We start from the raw sequence: 17,790 nt of genomic DNA on the forward strand, positions 1-17,790 counted from the left end.
ATCATTTAGACAGATGATACTGTGAGAATTAATTAAGTAATAAGTTTTCTTAGTTAAAAAGAAAGTACATAGCTGGAGTGATATATCTCCGAATAACTTGGTTGCATAAAAACACACCATGTTGATCTTATTATCTATATGTAATCTATTATAGGAAATAGCATTCGTTTTGGTGTTTTTGCAACCAAAACAAGTTTATATATGCATTTAGATAAAGTAATAGATGGTCCCTGTTATTAAGTACAATCACCCTAAAACACCTAAGTTCCTTAATTTGAAAAGAAAAGAAAAATAAGTACTATTGTTGAAACTTGTAAAGAAAATTTTGGCCCTCTAACAGAGTGGTTTGGAATTTGGATGAAGCTATGGACTGTAAACTTAAAAGCTTTGTTGTTGTTTTTCTTAATTAAGAGCTACTTGAAGTCAATAAGCCTTGTGTTGTGTGTATTCCTTGTGTATACGGGCCTTAGAAGGAACTATAATGATGTTGGGCTAAGAGTGCATGGAGATAGAGAGATTTTGTAAATTCAATAAGTAAATGAGAGAAAGAATAAGAAAAGTGAAAATGCAATGATGTGAGAAGAGGGGAGAGAGAGAGTTGTGATAGATTGATAGGTAAGTAGTGAGAGAATGGAAAGAATAAATAGGGTTAGAGAAACATAGAAACCTTCCATGTTTGGCAATTCCATCTTGGAACTTGGCCTTCTTTCTTTGATTCTTGTCTTCTTTAGCATCACAACAACAAGGTACTATCATATCATATCAATCAAACAAACACTCTCACTAATAAAGAGTATTGTTAAGGATTTCAAACTTTTAATGACTTAGTGTGAGGGTGTGTATTCACTTGTGTTGTATGTGTACTGTGTACCGTGCACACAACTGTCTAGTCAGAACGTGTCGTTACCAGATTATCTCTCGTTGCAGGATGTAACAGTCCAAACACAAAAAGCAACCAATCTCTATTTTTCTTTATACTTTGTATTCTTTTATTTTTTTGAACTACTATACTTTGTAGAGTGATTTACACTATAGGGCACTTTATGAGTTTTTATTACACCATAAGGCAGTTATTGCTCATAAGTCAGTTTTTCACAACTACAAGCTAACTACGTTCTTTATTGAAACTAAATGGACCCCACAATTTTTCTTTTAATTTTGTTTTCTTTCTCTCTCTTTAAAAGAGAAATAACTTTTAATGGTAGAGAAATCCCAATAAAAAATCTGAAAACAATGATTTTAAAAGCAAAAAATGATGAAGAGGAAGAAGCTGAGCGGTAGTCACTTGAATACGATGTTGATATGAACAAAGTTGTTGCCGTAAACGCATATCGTCATCTTTTAATTTGTCGAAGGCCCTGATCTGTTGTAATCTTATTTGTCATCTCCTCAGACGCGTTGCAACAATTTTTCCAGCGTCGTGACCTTATCTCTCTCGCCATCACGGCACTGTAAAAGCTCGGGAACATCAATGGCCACTCTTGTTTTTTTTTGGTCCTTAACGTTTTGTATAATTTTGTTTTTAACCCTAAACTTATTAATTGTGGATATATCGACTCAAATCAACCCATAAACTTCTTGATTGTTCATTTTTGCCTTTAAACTTTTAAAAATAAACAATTGTTTCTTTAATGTATTTCAAAATTATCATGTGTACAACTATTGTCATGTACACCATATTCAGTTTGAGTTGATCTATTTTGTTATGTATTTTAGTATTTTTTAGTAGACAACCTCTAATCCACCTATTTGTGTACATAATGTTAGTGTACATGTGTACATTTGTTCGTGTACACGAGTACATTGGGTGACCACGTGGATGTGTAGATTATCAAAGCTACAAATCATTATTAGTTATGCATAACACACAAAATCATGTGTACACTATAGTCATGTACACCATCTTCAGTCTGACTTCATGTTTTATTATCCACATGTAAAATGATTAGCATGTATACATAGTAACTTGTACAATAATACACATGAACGCCATAAGAATTTATTTGCAAATTATAAACAGTTGGGGTATAAACAAAATAAAACAAAACGGCACTGACCAATATTGCAAAATCAGAACATTCACTAGGTCCGGATTGCACAATGAAAAGTTTTGGGAAATATTTGTTTTGTATTTTGAACATTTAATTAGGTGACAATGTACAAAGCATTGTGGAACAAAATGTACACAAAATAACATGTCCAATTTGAGTTAAACTTCTAATTTGTTCAAGTTTCTACATGTGTACACGTCACAAAGTGTACACACATGTCGTGTCGTTTGTTGTTCTTGCTCAAAAACAAAAAAAAATTGATCTTACATGTGGGTGTCTATGCATCGGTGTACACATGGACACTATTATACAAGTGAATCATTGTACATGATAGTAACTTTTGTGTCTCCACGTGAGCATAATATGGCTGTACACATTTTGAAACTTGCAAATTTATCCAATTTAATTTGGTTGATACGGAGATGAGAAGATTATAGACTAGTAAAAGTATAAATCTCATTTAAAATTTTCACATATACAATGTTGTAATGATATATATGTGTACATCGTTTTACATATCCACATGTACAAAAAGGTGTGTGCGAACTAGCTGTACATTGGTTTACATATCCACATGTACAAAAGGGCGTTCAGCCTTTCTTCCTTACATAATATACACCCTCATGAATTCTTCATATTAAAGTAGCTCAATAATGAACATATCTACATGTTTGTTTACCAATATTGACATGTACATTTTACCATGGTGCAAAATTCAATTAGACATTTACGAATTTATAAAGAAAGAAACTTTGTTTTGGATGGTTGTTTTCTTGTGATGTAGCGTGTTGTACACTTGAAATGTTTTATGTACATCATGTTCGTGTACACCAAAGATGATGTACACTACTATCGGAGATGCACCTTCACATATCTCAAAAGATAGATCGTGTAATAGAGAAAATTATTTCATGTATACATGTACAGTCTAATGGATAGTGTACACTTTGATGATAGTGTACACACAAAACTATGTAGGGTGGACATATTTCAAAAAAAATACAAATGTAGAAAACATTTTGAAATGCATTACATCTTGAAATATTAAAAGTAGCTCACTAATGAACATATCTACATATGTGTTTACCAATATTGACATGTACATTTTACCATGGTGCAACATTCAATTAGACATTTACGAATTTATAAAGAAAGAAACTTGGTTTTGGATGGTTGTTTTCTTGTTATATAGCGTGTTGTACACTTGAGATGTTTTATGTACATCATGTTCCTGTACACCAAAGATGTTGTACACCACCATCGGAGATGCACCTTCACATATCTCTAAAGATAGATCGTGTAATAGAGAAAATGATTTCGTAAAAAGAAAATTTGAAAAAATAAATTTAGGAAGCAGATTCCAGTTTCCTAAGAAATTGAGTATTTAGGAGGAAGAAGGCGAAGGGGAACGGAAGAGGGACCCATTTTATTTTTCATGTATTTTAACCATTAAATATATAAATGAAATTGACTTTTTCCAGTACTATAGATCTGGGCCGTCGATGTTATAAACCATAAAATAGATCTAATGGTTGTGAAATGAGATAGATATAAGTCTTGTCATAAAAATCAGAAATAATCTGGGCCATTGAAAGAGGAGTGAGATGTGCGGTTGTAATGTTTTCCCGCTAAAATTACATTTAGTTAGTAACTAGGATAGTCAGATGTTAGCGAGTTAGTTTAGGAAAGAAAGAAGCTGTTAGGATAAAGTGTGCTAGTAGAGGAAACTACCCTAGAATGTTATAAATAACTTAAAAACTGTCATAGAGTGTAATATTTTCTACTTTGTATTCCAAAAGCAAATAAAAGAGAGAAGTCCTGATCCCATCAACAACAACTTCAAGTCACTTTTCCACACGGTTCTCTTATTTATCTTAGCGACGCAAATTTCGATATAGATCCTCTTTAATTAGTATCTCATCAATCACTGTATAGTGTATCAGACTCTACGTTCATTACTATTTTCACAAGATAATTAAACGAGATTAACAACACGCACTCACCATTAACATTATTATTTATCACCAAAAAAAAAACATTATTCAACTAAACGAATTTTCTGTACCATCTCATCTCAAATTCTCAATCCTAGCCCTTCATTATGACTTGGAGAGGAAGTACAAGTTTAAGTTTCACTCGAGATATTTTTTTTGTATATATATTGAAAACGAGTGTATACATACACATATGTACATGCATACATGGATGGAGCAAAAAGGATTACTTGGGATCTGTGGAATTAGTTAAAGAGAGAGAGAGAAGAAACTGAGGGCAAAATAGTAATTTAAAAAGCAGATATTATTCTCTGCAACAAACGAGACGCAAACAAACAAATATAGAGAGACAGCTTAAACCCTTCCATAAAACCTCACAAACACACACACACAGTCTCTCTCTCTCTCTCTGTGTTGAAAATGGCGGAGCCACCACCGTCGTCTTTCCATCACCACTTCATGTGTCCTCCTCCTCCACCAAAACACCATCGATCATCAAACAAGAAACACTACTCCTTCCCCGGATCTCATCACCCTCCCTCCATCCACCGCCTCTTCCCGTGCCAGTACTGTCCACGCAAGTTCTACACCTCTCAAGCTCTAGGCGGTCACCAGAACGCTCACAAACGCGAACGCGCCGCTGCTCGCCGCAACCTCGGCGTCGATCATCATCATCATCCTCCTCCGTCGTCAATCCTCCACGACGAAGCTGCTTTCGTTTGTCCTAACTTCTACCCTAACCAACCTCCTCAAGTATCCGTCACAGCAACCGGATGGTCCGGATCAACCTGGATCGTACCGGATAATCAACAGACGACGATGATGGTGGGTGGTGGTGGTGGTGGTTACGTCGATCCGTATCCGTATCCGTTTGGTTACTACCCGTTTGGAGTTTCCTCCGGATACATTGAAGACGAGCCACAGCTCGATCTTTCTCTCCATCTCTGAAAGTAATCTTTGCTTTTAATTTCTGTTTCGTCTGTTTTTGTCTTTGTTCAGGTCTATTCTAAGTACTACTTTTGGACCTGTATAACGTTTCTATCTCTCTATCGTTTTAGTGTTCATCTTCTTACTTGAAAGATAAACTAGCTGCCTGCTACTTTTGGATAATATATATATCGTTTCGGTTTCGGTTTTAGTTTTATAATCATGCATCAGTCTCTGCTTAAATGTAGAACTGATACTGTTTTTAATCGTTGATGGATCGATAATGCATTTAATCAAACATTAATTTAAGTTTAAGATGGACAAAAACATCATCCATCGGAGGTTTCTATCTCCGTCTTCTGATCTGCTGAATAATCCTCCAAGAAAGTTGGTACATGCGGAATCCAACATCTCATCATTACCCCCCACGTCACTCACTCTCACGTGACGCTCATGCTATATAAATATTTCCAAATTGAAACAACTAAACTGCGTGCCGTTTTTAAGAGCCTCAAACAACAACCACTTTTTTCACTCAAACGTATGTAAAAACGTTTTCTTTACCAAACATCATTTTCTTAGACCTTCCAAGTTCTTATTATTAGAACAAATAATTAGTCACTCAGATTCATATTACATACTATACTCAAAAATCAAAAGTGAAACAAGTATCAGACGTTTGTTTGACACGAGTACTGTAAAAGGAGTAACTCTATTACATTACAATGGGTTTTCGAGATGTTCACTAAGCAAATGGGTTTGGTTTCCTTCAGAAGAGCCAGCTTCTATCTCAGGCAGTTCAAACTCTTCCGGTCTCAATGACAATTGAAAGTCTGGGAGCTCTGGTAAACACGCTTCTTGCTTTCTTCTGGGCTGGATAGTTATTTTTATGAGTAGCACATACTGGTGTGATTTTGCACTGTAGACGGTGCAATGAATGAGAAAGCTATATATGGTTAAGTTTCTTAAGCCTGCATATACATTGTGGCCAGTCCAGATAAATCTTTATTCCATTTTTTGGAGGAAGGCTATGACAAGGTTATATATGGATATATGCAATCCTGAGAGATTACTTTTTGCCACAGGAAACAAAAAGAAGATGGAAAAAAGAAACTAAATATATATATATATATATATATATATATGAGTAATAGTCAATCATAGGAAACAAAGAGAGATAACAATAATAGTAATAGGTGGAGGGACTAGTTGAGTTGCACTAAGCTTGGAACATAATAGCAAGCACGTGAATAACAAAATGGGTATGCAGATTCTTTAACAACTTGTTGTGTCAAGGAGGATGATCCATCATCCACTCCTCCTCCAACAAAGATGTAAGCTATATCACGAGTGGCGGCACCACTACGGGCGTTTTTATCAAAAACCACCGCGACTTTCTTCTCCTGGTCAATGAAGAAACACGCAGATTTCCGAAGAAAATTATAATGGGGGTGAATGAGTTGTTTGATATTGGCCGATAAGAAAACCTTGCTGTTCCATGACAGGGCTGCGTTGGGCTTCTCGATCGTATTGGAAATCCAGATCTCCAATGTATCCATAGACTGGAATAAAACCACAAGCTGAGGAGGATATTCTCCTCCAACACTAGATGATGATGATGATGATGATGATGATAGAATCAAAGTATCGTCAGCGAAAGCCTCAAAGGGGAGAGGCAAAGGCGGGGAGAATGTCTCTGTTGTGAAATCAAAACAGACTAAGAAACAAATGGCATCAAAATTCAAAGCTTCTGATGCAAACCAGTAGGTATTGCCATTCAAAGATAGCCCGCGTTCATCAAGTTTTATATTCCAGTTGTCTGGACGAGGAGGGAGATCAAGAATCCTCCATGAATCAGAGTTGAAGTCGTAGATTTTGAACTCAACGAAATTTGGGGGATAATCAATAAATCTCAGGATTTTGTAGTGGCTACTACTATCGTATCCGAGACCATACGAATACCTGTCCAAACGACCAAAGAGATGCGTGTCCACTAAGTCGTGATTATGTGTGTGCTCGATCCACCTGGGTTGCCCCCGCCCCCAATAGGGATTCCAAACCAATAGCCTATAGTGGTCTTCTTTGGGAATGCATAACAATAAACCGTCGCAATGAAAGATTTCACGCACATCGATTTGATCTAGGCCAGCAAGTTTAGCTTCAGGATTTACAACAACAACTTTGTCTTCGTTGGAAAGATCCAATCTCATCAACTCAACCCTATAATTCATCATCGTAACCACAAGAGGGTGGTCCTTCTTCTTTGCTGCTTCTGCTGCTAGATGAGCAAGGTGCTTGTTCGCAAATAAGTGATCGCATCTGGACAACATGTTCCACCTTTTGCAAGTAGATCGGACAAGTCCCAGAGATGTCAACGGAATTCGACACAGCACCTCTTCCTCGACATCCCTTGGAAGATCCGACATCTTCTTCTTCTTCATAAAATCTATTTAACCCAAAAAAACTTGTCAATATATATATATTCCTTCTTTATCCGAACAAATTAGGCCAACGGAAAAAACAAAAAAGCAACTTACTTCTTATCCTCGTTCTGTCTTGAGATTACAGATTTAATTCTTCCGCCTCTCCTCTCGATATATATATTACGATTCGATTACGATAGAAGAACCCAAATTAAATTAGGAGAAGGAAAAACGAAAAAACAGAAACCCTCAAGGAACAGGATTCGAATTAAGACGCAAGGAAGAGGATTAGTTCAAAAGGCTACCGACAGAACAAAATAAAGACCACAAATAACTAGACCTAAAATCCCAAATACCTTGTTTTCAAAAAAAAAAAAAAAAATCCCAAAAACCTTACATAATTTGGACCCCCGGATTTCTTATCTTGCCGCTCTACTTTGGGAATCTTTCTTATTATATAAAATTTATTTTTTCAAAATTGCTAATTAACATCATCACTACCCATTACAATTATATATTTTATGATTGTAACATGTGTTAATTTATTTCATAACTAAAAATATATATACTAAGATATTAACAAAAACGAATTTTATTAAAAAATAATTAAAATATTATTTAATAGTAATTTTCTTTTTTTTAAATCTCAAAAGATAATTGCAAAAAACTATTTGATAATAATTTTCCTTATAATTAGCAAAAATAATTAGCCACTTAGATAGATATTACATACTATACTCAAAAGTGAAACAAGTATGAGAGGTTTCTCTGACATGAAAGAAACTAGTACTGTAAAAGAAGTAACTCTAGAGTAACAATATTACATTACAATTATAAGTGGTAAAATACTCAAAAGAATAGCTGTAGAGAGTGCTGCTCAATGATCAAGTTCATCATCATCATCTTCATCATCATGATTATCAGAGTAGTCTTCGAGATGTTCACTAAGCAAATGAGTTTGGTTTCCTTCAGAAGAGCCCGCTTCTATCTCAGGTAGCTCAAACTCTTCTGGTCTCAATGACAATTGAAAGTCTGGGAGCTCTGGTAAACACCGCATTGCCCTGTGGTTTATTATCATACCATCAGCTTTATTTTTAACCAGTTTAATTAATGCTAACAAGATCAACACTCTTAACGTTTACTTTTCTTCTTCTTCAAGCAAGTATCCATACGTTTGAGATTTCCTAAAAGCAACTTCTGGAATCTTCTGGCTCAAATGCTTCATAACACCCCACATAGGAGGAGCCCTGATAAAAAAACATACTGATTCAATTCACACTTCACTTTATAAGTGTGTGTGTTTTGATATCTTTATAACAAAACACAAACCTGGTGACAGGAGGAGCTAAGCAGAAGCTGAAACAAGCCTTCTTGCTTTCTGCTAGGAGCTCTGCAGCTGCAAGGAAACAGCACACCGCGCTCACATGGCAAGCTGGCTCGTTTCCTTTGTCTATTACCAGTCCATGGTAGTAGTATGCCGCAGCCTGTTATGTAAAAGAAAAAAACAGAACATAAATGAACTGTAACATGTATGATCACTTTCCAAAAGTTTATATTTCATACATACCTTTGCTTCAAGAAACTTCCAGTAGATAAACCGGAGAAGCTTTTTGGCGCATCCATGGCTGACTACTTCACAACCAGACAAGCATTGATATGCCTGAAATGATAATGAGATCATTTAAAGAAGTTAATACAGAGATTAGGGAAAACCCTATGATTGACCTAAAAGTATGCCACAAGTAATGTATTAAACTAAGAGGAGGACCTGAGAGAAGTAGATGACTTGCTCACAGGCAAGTCTCCTCTTCACAGAGAGTGTTGCTTTCTTGCTATCAACTGCTAATCCTAGTTGAATCTCAGTTCCCTGCAGTGATATTCAATGAGATTAAACAAATTTATACAAGGTTCAGATTTAGGAATCAATGTTTCAAAGTGTGTAACCTGTCCAAGTGCTTGGATAGAGAGAGTTTGTAAAACACTCTCCTGCATGTCATCTGGCAATTTACACCTGCACATTTCACCTATGTAAGTATATATATGTATGGTCTGATCCTAGATTTTTTTTGTGTGATTCATACTTTATATCAGGAGGAAAGCGAGTTAATATCTCTCGGATACAGAACTCCAAGTATCCAGACGCCTTGAGCAGCAAGTCAACCGCATCTCTCCTGCAATCTGATTGATAGTGACATAGTAATTAGTTTTGTAACAAACAGGAAAAGAGATGTGTGAAGATTCAAGAAGCCAAACCACTAGAGACCACACGGACGCTATTGCTAGAATCAGAGCAAGCCCTTGGAATCATGAGAGAGTTAGCTTCAGTCAATGCCAAAGCAGCCATCATGTGGATCACTGTCAGCATCTCCATCCAAAGGTTTGTGAAACATAGCTCTGCCTGTTTCAAACATTTTGATTAACCCCTCCTACACAAAAAACTAACAAATCCAAATCCTAAAGAGAACTTACTCTTCGACCATCTCCAAGAGTTTTCCATTTGAACTCTACGCATCCCTCCATGCCATCATTCTCTACAAATTCATATGAACATTTGATTTTACAACACACTTAATTATCTATTTAACTTAATCAAAATTTTGAGAAGCCATACTTTTCTTGATAATACCGGTGAGAAGAGATAAGTACTCCTCTTGGCATGTGTTTTCGGTTTCTGTGCCTCCTCTTGGCTTCACTACTTACACTATCTCCACTGCTAAGAGATCAGGTACATACAATGGTGCAGACATATCCATTTGGTTTTAATGGAACAAGCTTTTTGACCTTGACCACTATCACTTTTTTGTTCGAAATTTTAGGTGGATACTCTAGCAAATCACATGTCTCCAGATACCAAAAAGGAGAACAGTCAATTGTTGACGTAGGTCAAGGGAGTCTAAAGCTTAGTTTTTCCACTGATCAAGGGAAAACAATCAATTATTTTAACAGCAGAACCTCGGTATGTCGTTGTGTTTAAGCATTATCTGGCAATGGTGTCCTTAATGTTGCTGATAAATTGATAAATCTCTTTTTTTCATTTTATAAAAGATGACAGAACCACTAAAACAGACGTTTAGCTACTACTCTTCATACAATGGAACAAATGACAAAGAGCCTCAGGTAATAAGCGGAGATCTTTTATTTTCTTCTATTTCCACACTAAAAGTTCAGTACACTTACTCCATGTTTTCTCTGGTCTTCTTGTCTGTGTTTGCAAAACCACTAGAACTCGGGTGCGTCGGCCACAAGTTAATACATATATATATATATATATTATATTTTAAATGTGTTCAAATATTAAACAAGACTTATGAGTTAATCACTTTTGAATTAAAAAGCACTCCGCGTAAAGCTTTGCAATCATATTACCAAATTATTCTCGAGCCAACCAATCCAACGGTTCACATCTCACGTGGATCTAAACCTACGGCTGAGATCTCTCTAAGATCCAACGGTTCAAATGTTATAAGGAGAAAGCAAATTATCCTCGAGCCTACCCATCCAACGGTTCACATCTCACGTGGATTTAAACTTACGGCTGAGATCTCTTTAAAACCTACGGCTGAGATCTCTTAAAATATAGTTTTTTTTTTTATTTACAATATAAAGAAAACTTGCATCTCACGTCTTTGCTTACAAACGCGAGAGAGAGCAAGAAATAGCGATCAAGAAAATACAGTATGGCCGACTCTAATCTACAGCAGCAAATGGTCGGCGTCGGCGGGGCTTTGGCCGGTATTCTCCAGATATCGGCGCAACGGTGGCTCGAGTACGACGAATTAAACGCCATCTTCCTGCGGCAATTCCAGCCGAATCCGCCGTTCATTGTGACGGAGGAGCGATTCGGCCCTGGGCCGCCTTACAGAGAGGGGCTTTATCTCTACCTTGAGGCTCGTCGGTTCGCCGATAATCACAACTGGACCCCGGTCGACGAACCAAGACGCAGGAACTGCCGATCCATGAAACTGGGAGAACTCATCGGCTGCACCACGGCGGAACTTGTGGCTGAGGACGGCGGTGGTGGGTTCTTCTGGCGCCGTACCCATCACCACCAACACGATGCCGAAGTGGCGCTAGTCCACTACCTACGCGAGATTCCGTTTGCCGCCGCCGAAGACGAAGACGAAGAAGACGATGAGGAAGAAGACGAGGTGGAGGCGGAGGCGGAGGCCGAGTCCGAGTCCGAGTCCGAGGAGGAAGCGGCGGCGGAGGACGAGACGGAGGACGAGGGCGGGGAAAGTACCGATGACGATCTCGTCAATGATCCGACTTACCTACCAGGTTAGGTTCGATGCTCTTTCTTGATTATGTATATATTGGAAACCCTTTCTGATCTTTTTTTTTTTAATTTCCATAGGATTAGGACTGAGGGAGATTCAACAGGTATGAGTTCTAGCCCAAGATTCCATCATAAAGTTGGAGTTTTTGACTTGTGATTCCAACATTTTCGCTGGAGCCTAGTCTGTTCCATACTTTAAACGTTTCATATGTGTGTTCTGTAGGGATCAACGCTTGTCAGTAGGGTGGATACACTCATGGACAAGATGCTTGAGAAGAACGGTACACCAGAAGCTCTAGACCTCCGTGGCAAGGTATAAAAAGTTTGGTTTATTTGCTGTGAATAGAGTTTGGTTTATGACACACCTGATGTGTTGTTGTTTCTTGCAGGCGGCTGTGTCTCAAGCTGCATTAGCACACCAGCTATACCAGAAGAAGTTCTCAGGCCCAAGATGGGAAGCTCTGGTGAAGAAAGGCGCCAAGAAGCTGAGGTTTCTCTGGGCATCGACTAGTGTTAATAACCCAGCTTACTCTGACACCTTATATGTTGCTCCTCTCATTGGACCTGACACTGTGAGAAGTCATCTTTTTGTTTTTCTTGTCATGATGTTTCACTTGCCCACTTGTGAACAAGTGTTTCTGTTTGTTTCGTTTTGGTTAACTACTGTCTCATGTTTCAGGTTCCTTTGACTGTTATACGTGGGCCACTGGTGGATGAAGTTCATCAACAGCTAAATCCGTGGATCTCTCAGGTACCTACCGACGCTCTCAGTGTGTTCCTGCATTTACAGACTCGTGCATATCGTAGATTTTTAATACCGTTCTGACTTTATAATTGTCTGTAGGTCACAATAGTTTACAAGGGCAAGGAGCATGTGGAAGTTGAATTTATTGTAAGCCTCATACATTAACTATTATCACTTTTCATGTCTTATAATCCATTATAAAGTCTTCGGCATCATCTGTGTACGTAGGTTGGTAACATACCGATTAAAGATGGAGTTGGCAAAGAAGTCGTGACTCAGATCTCAAGCTCCCTGAAAAGTGACAAGACTTTCTACACAGACTCAAGTGGCCGTGACTATATCAAAAGGGTATGATGTCCATTTTCTCTTCTTTTGTGTCATTGAATAAACTTTAAACTTGTTTTGCAGATCCGTGATTATCGGTCAGACTGGAAGCTAGAAGTCACCCAACCTGTTGCAGGAAATTACTACCCGGTATGGAGATCACTGACACTTGATCCAGTAGTTTTTACAATTCTCTGCTAATGATCAGTTGAATAAAAAATTTATATTCTTTTCAGATAAATCATGGAATATACCTGCAAGACAGTCAGAAGGAGTTCTCAGTGATGGTGGACAGAGCGATTGGAGGGTCGAGCATTGTGGACGGACAAGTTGAGCTTATGCTTCACAGGTATCGAGCATAGTCATCAATATCAAAAACATTTCATTACCCTTCTCTCCATGGCTCTAATCAGACTTTCAACCTCAAATCACAGGATTGATTCATCCTACAGTTTACCACCAGACCATGTCGCACTTCTGACTCTGCAGGTGCCTCTTTTGCAGACTCAAAAGTGATAAAGATCGTTTTCAAGAGCTGAGTTGATAACATTTTGTTCACAATTGGTTTTTTGGTTGAGATGATTTCAGGAACTTGATGATGGGAACGTGCTCCTGCGTCTAGCTCATCTTTACGAGGTATTAATAAATTAATCACCAGTTCTGTCTGTGGGTTTGGTAGTTGAATGAAGCGTTTGAGGTTTTGGAATCAGGTGGGAGAGAACAAAGATCTTTCAGGAGTGTCAACCGTGGAACTGAAGAAGCTTTTCTGTCACATCTTGATTCATTTGTTTGATTCATTTGTTTGAGAAACAAGTAAAAGGAGGCTAGAGAGGGGTCAACTTTTATCAGAAAGTGTTATGTGAGTGGAGATTTGTTGAACAAACCACATATATGTCAAACGTGTAAACTTTTACTTGAAGTTGTTTTAACAATATCAGAGTTAAAAGTGACATTAGCCGTGTAAGAGGAAGTAAAGTTGAATTGAAAGAAAAAATGATGTATTCTTGGATGAAAACCTGATTACCTTTCTTTTCATATAGAATAAGAATATATGGACTTGTTTTATAGTATTAATATGTATGGAAAATTGATTTACTCATATAAGATGGAGATTCATTTTGTATTTAGTTATAAGTTATAACAAGTTGATGCACATACAGATATCTTACGTCTTAAAATAAAATAAAAATATAGATTTGCGACTTACATAATAAAGATGTGTTAGATAGCACAGAGAGATAAAAAAAAAAAGAGAGTTGAAATTGAAATTAAAAATAAATGGGATAACCGAAGAAGCCATCGCATGTGGTGTTGAGAAGGTAAGTTCTTGGTGTCGACCATTTTTAAATAACCAAAAATATTTTTTTATATATTTATTGTCATTGACACAATTTTTAAAATGTTTAAGGACCAATTTCTTGGACATGATTGTTTTAATTTGTAATGTGTGTGTGAGTTGTATACTTGTAAACCATAAAAACATGTGAGTATGATATAAGATCTTTATGTTTGATTGAATGAATTTCATGAAACGTTAGAGAAAATATGTAAAAATTAATATATAATTAATATATTAATTTAGCTAAAACATGTCAGTTGACCCATGTGCCAACACTGTGGCTCCGCCACTGGTGATGATGACATGTTGGATTCCGCACGTACCAAACTTTGCGGAGGCGGTTAATGGATTATTCAGCAGATCAGAAGGCGGAGATAGAAACCTCCGATGGATGATGTATTCGTCCATCTTAAAAAGATAATGTTTGATATATATAATTTTCATCCCGCCCAAGGTGCAGATTCCCAGTGAGTTAGCTAATTTATAAATAACTGGTTTATAGGATTCGTCGGTTTGGATTCAAAAAATATAAATAGTTATGACCTAGGTCAGATAGATATAATAGGCCCAAAACAATATTATCTTATACGAAACCAAACTCTTGAATTTAGTTTTCAAAACGAATTGTTAATCGAATTTACGGTGTAGAGAATTTAATGTTTAATAGATAAGTTAATGTATAAAACGACTGTGAAGAGACTAGTGACATTTTATTGTAATTTTTAAAGAAAATATAGAGTTAAGATTAATTTGTACTCATGTTTTAATAGTTTAGATGAAATACTGTTACTCTAGAGTTACTTCTTTTACAGTACTATAGTTTCTTTCGTGTCAGACAAACTTCTGATTCTTGTTTTACTTTTGAGTATAGTATGTAATATTTATCTGAGTGACTAATTATTATTTTTGCCAATAAGAACTTGGGAAGGTCTAAGAAAATGATGGTTCGGTAAAGAAGGCGTTTTACAAAGTGGTTGTTGTTTGAGGCTCTTAAAAACGGCACGCAGTTTACTTGGTTCACTTTTGAGTATAGTATGTAATATCTATAGCTGAGTGACTAATTATATTTTTGCTAATAATACATTGATTGGTAGAGCATTAGCATTAACATTATGTTAATAATACATTGATTGGTAGAGCATTATATTTTTGCTAATAATACATTGATTGGTAGAGCATTAGCATTAACATTATGTTATACATTATCTAATCAACAATTGTTAGAAAATCGTTTAGAAAAGCATTTAGATAAACATTTACTAAATGCTAATGATCTCTAAATGTTCTTTGGCAAATGCTCTCATATGAAGCTTTTAAAAGAGCATTTGCATTTATAATTTATAAAATTAAAAAAAAATATATATATAATTAATTCATTTATTTTATTTAATGAACATCATAAAATTTATTTTAAAATAATATTTTTTATATGAACATATTTTTAAAATTATCAAAATAAAATAAATTAATTAGATATCTTTTTAATTTTATATGTTAATGTATATATATATATATTAAAAATATATTCATTAAAAATATATATATTATAATTATATACTAATTTTTATAATAATTTTAAATATCATCCATACTCATACTTATCATATTAAACAGTTTAGCAAAAGTATACATCTACTGTAGCATACGGCTTGTATAACATATTACTACTATTAATGGTAATGCTACCAATCAAGGACTATGAACTTGGAAGGTCTAAGAAAATGATGTTCGGTAAAGAAGGCGTTTTTACAAAGTGGTTGTTGTTTGAGGCTCTTAAAAACAGCATGCAGTTTACTTGTTACAATTTGGAAATATTTATACAGCATGAGCGTCACGTGAGATTGAGTCACGTGGGGCGTGAGATTGAGTCACGTGGGGGTGATGATGACATGTTGGATTCCGCACGTATCTTAAAAAGATAATGTTTGATTAAATGTATTATCGATCCATCAACGATTAAAAAAGAATCAGTTCTACATTTTAAGCAGAGACTGATGCATGATTACAAAACTAAAACCGAGACGATCGATCATTATCAAAAAAGGTAGCAAGCAGCTAGTTTATATATTAAAGTAAGGAGATGAACACAAAAGGAGAGATAGATAGAAACGTTACTTAGAAGAGACCTGAACAAAGACAAAAACAAATCAAACAGAAAGAAAAACAAAATCACTTTCAGAGATGGAGAGAAAGATCCAGCTGTGGCTCGTCTTCAATATACCCAGAGGCCAGAGGAAACTCCAAACGGGTAGTAGTAACCAAACGGGTACGGATACGGATCGACGTACCCACCATCATCGTCGTCTGTTGATTAGCCGGTACGATCCACGTTGATCCGGACCATCCGGTTGCTGTAACGGATCCTTGAGGAGGTTGGTTAACGTTAGGGTAGAAATTAGGACAGACGAAAGCGGCGTCGTCTTCGTCGAGGATTGACGACGGAGGAGCATGATGATGATCAACGACGCCGAGATTGGTTGCTTTTTGTGTTTGGACTGGTACGTCCTGCAACGAGAGATAATCTGGTAACGACACGTTCTGACTAGACAGTTGTGTGCACGGTACACAGTACACATACAACGCGAGTGAATACAGAATACGCCCCCTCACACTTGATTGAACTCAATTAAAACTGTTTGAAAATTGCTTTCTCTGTCAAGCATATTCTAAAAGCTCATTGGCTAAGCAGGTGTATAGAGTGGAGGTGAAGAATGGGAGAAAAACCTCTTTCTGGTATGAATCATGGTCTTCTTTGGGATGTTTAAAAGATCTACTATGTGACAGAGGATACATTGATATGGGAGTTTCGATTGATGCAAGAGTTGCTGAATGCAGTCGGCATCGAAGGAGACACTACAGATTTCCCATTTTTAATAGAGTTGAAGAGGAGATAGAAAGGTTCAAAACCAGTGTAACGGAAGAGGAGGATGTTTCACTATGGAGGAATAGCAAATGAGTATATAAGAAATCTTTCTTATCAAAGGAAACTTGGCAAGTGATTAAAGAGAAGCATTTATCATGTTTCTGGTCCAGGATGGTTTGGTTCAAGCATGCTACGCCAAAGTTTTCATTTATCTTCTGGATGGCAATGAAAGAGAGACTCACTACTGGAGAAAGAATGAGCAGATGGGGAGGAAATGTTGACACTGCTTGCGTGTTTTGTCAAGATCCTTTTGAGACTTTGGCTCACTTATTTTTTGAGTGTCCATATTCTTCTCAAATCTGGGAGGTGTTGATGAAGGGAGTAATGGGTACTCATTACACATCAAATTGGAGGAGCATTACTCGAGCGGCTTTGGATAATACCCAAGGTAAAATCAAGCTATTTGTGGTGAGATATGTTCTTCAAGCTGCTGTACACACAGTGTGGAGAAAGAGAAACAGAAGGAGGCATGGTGAGTCGCCATCCCCAAGGAGCTTGTTGGTTAAGTTGATTGACAAGAACATGAGAAACAAACTATCAATAATAAGGAAGAGAGGAGATAAGGAGTATGAGGGAGGTATGGTCTATTGGTTTAGCACAAGATGAAGATCTTTTGAGGATGGATTGGAGAAGAAGATTAGGAGTTTACAGAGGAATATAAGTTTGATTTTGTTTCTTCTATAGCAAGTTACACTTGATGTAAAGCAAATAACTTTTTCTTTTGAATTAAATTTAACATTCAATTCAAAAAAAAAAAAAAAAAAAAAAAAAAAAAAAAAAAACCCCCC

At 36.5% G+C, this 17,790-nt stretch overlaps 5 protein-coding genes and 1 long non-coding RNA gene across 6 annotated transcripts; 3 read left to right on the top strand and 3 right to left on the bottom strand.

Annotated features, from left to right (window-relative positions):
• Positions 1-4,444: 4,444 nt before the first annotated feature.
• On the top strand, positions 4,445-5,023 carry LOC106334655 (zinc finger protein KNUCKLES-like). The gene has a single exon (XM_013772972.1). It carries the CDS (start codon positions 4,466-4,468, stop codon positions 4,991-4,993), a length of 528 nt encoding a protein of 175 aa, XP_013628426.1. The 5' UTR covers positions 4,445-4,465; the 3' UTR covers positions 4,994-5,023.
• Positions 5,024-6,080: 1,057 nt separating this feature from the next.
• On the bottom strand, positions 6,081-7,772 carry LOC106334653 (putative F-box protein At3g23420). The gene is made up of 2 exons (XM_013772970.1): positions 7,510-7,772; positions 6,081-7,418 (listed from the first exon to the last, which is right to left on the bottom strand). The coding sequence occupies exon 2, from the start codon at positions 7,411-7,413 to the stop codon at positions 6,178-6,180; it is 1,236 nt and encodes a 411-aa protein (XP_013628424.1). The 5' UTR covers positions 7,414-7,418; positions 7,510-7,772; the 3' UTR covers positions 6,081-6,177.
• A 499-nt stretch (positions 7,773-8,271) lies between these two features.
• Positions 8,272-10,091, bottom strand: LOC106329663 (the record flags this gene model as incomplete). The annotated part of the gene is made up of 10 exons (XM_013768340.1): positions 8,272-8,456; positions 8,538-8,642; positions 8,725-8,879; positions 8,963-9,055; positions 9,164-9,262; positions 9,340-9,406; positions 9,477-9,573; positions 9,649-9,793; positions 9,865-9,926; positions 10,007-10,091. Coding segments are annotated over 10 exons (1,092 nt in total), but the record flags the coding sequence as incomplete, so codon positions are not given.
• A 203-nt stretch (positions 10,092-10,294) lies between these two features.
• LOC106334656 lies at positions 10,295-10,492 on the top strand. Its single transcript, XR_001268652.1, has 2 exons — positions 10,295-10,351; positions 10,441-10,492. It is a non-coding gene; the product is annotated as an uncharacterized LOC106334656 (long non-coding RNA).
• Positions 10,493-11,049: 557 nt separating this feature from the next.
• LOC106332583 lies at positions 11,050-13,703 on the top strand. The gene is made up of 12 exons (XM_013771057.1): positions 11,050-11,673; positions 11,750-11,775; positions 11,895-11,984; positions 12,061-12,243; positions 12,351-12,422; positions 12,516-12,563; positions 12,645-12,764; positions 12,825-12,890; positions 12,977-13,089; positions 13,175-13,229; positions 13,329-13,376; positions 13,451-13,703. Exons 1-12 carry the CDS (start codon positions 11,073-11,075, stop codon positions 13,544-13,546), a joined length of 1,518 nt encoding a protein of 505 aa, XP_013626511.1. The 5' UTR covers positions 11,050-11,072; the 3' UTR covers positions 13,547-13,703.
• Positions 13,704-16,195: 2,492 nt separating this feature from the next.
• Positions 16,196-16,823, bottom strand: LOC106329664. The gene is made up of 2 exons (XM_013768341.1): positions 16,804-16,823; positions 16,196-16,690 (listed from the first exon to the last, which is right to left on the bottom strand). Exons 1-2 carry the CDS (start codon positions 16,821-16,823, stop codon positions 16,255-16,257), a joined length of 456 nt encoding a protein of 151 aa, XP_013623795.1. The 3' UTR covers positions 16,196-16,254.
• Positions 16,824-17,790: the final 967 nt, after the last annotated feature.

The sequence above is a fragment of the Brassica oleracea genome, chromosome C3 (genome assembly GCF_000695525.1).
Source record: "Brassica oleracea var. oleracea cultivar TO1000 chromosome C3, BOL, whole genome shotgun sequence".
Taxonomy (NCBI): Eukaryota; Viridiplantae; Streptophyta; class Magnoliopsida; order Brassicales; family Brassicaceae; genus Brassica; species Brassica oleracea.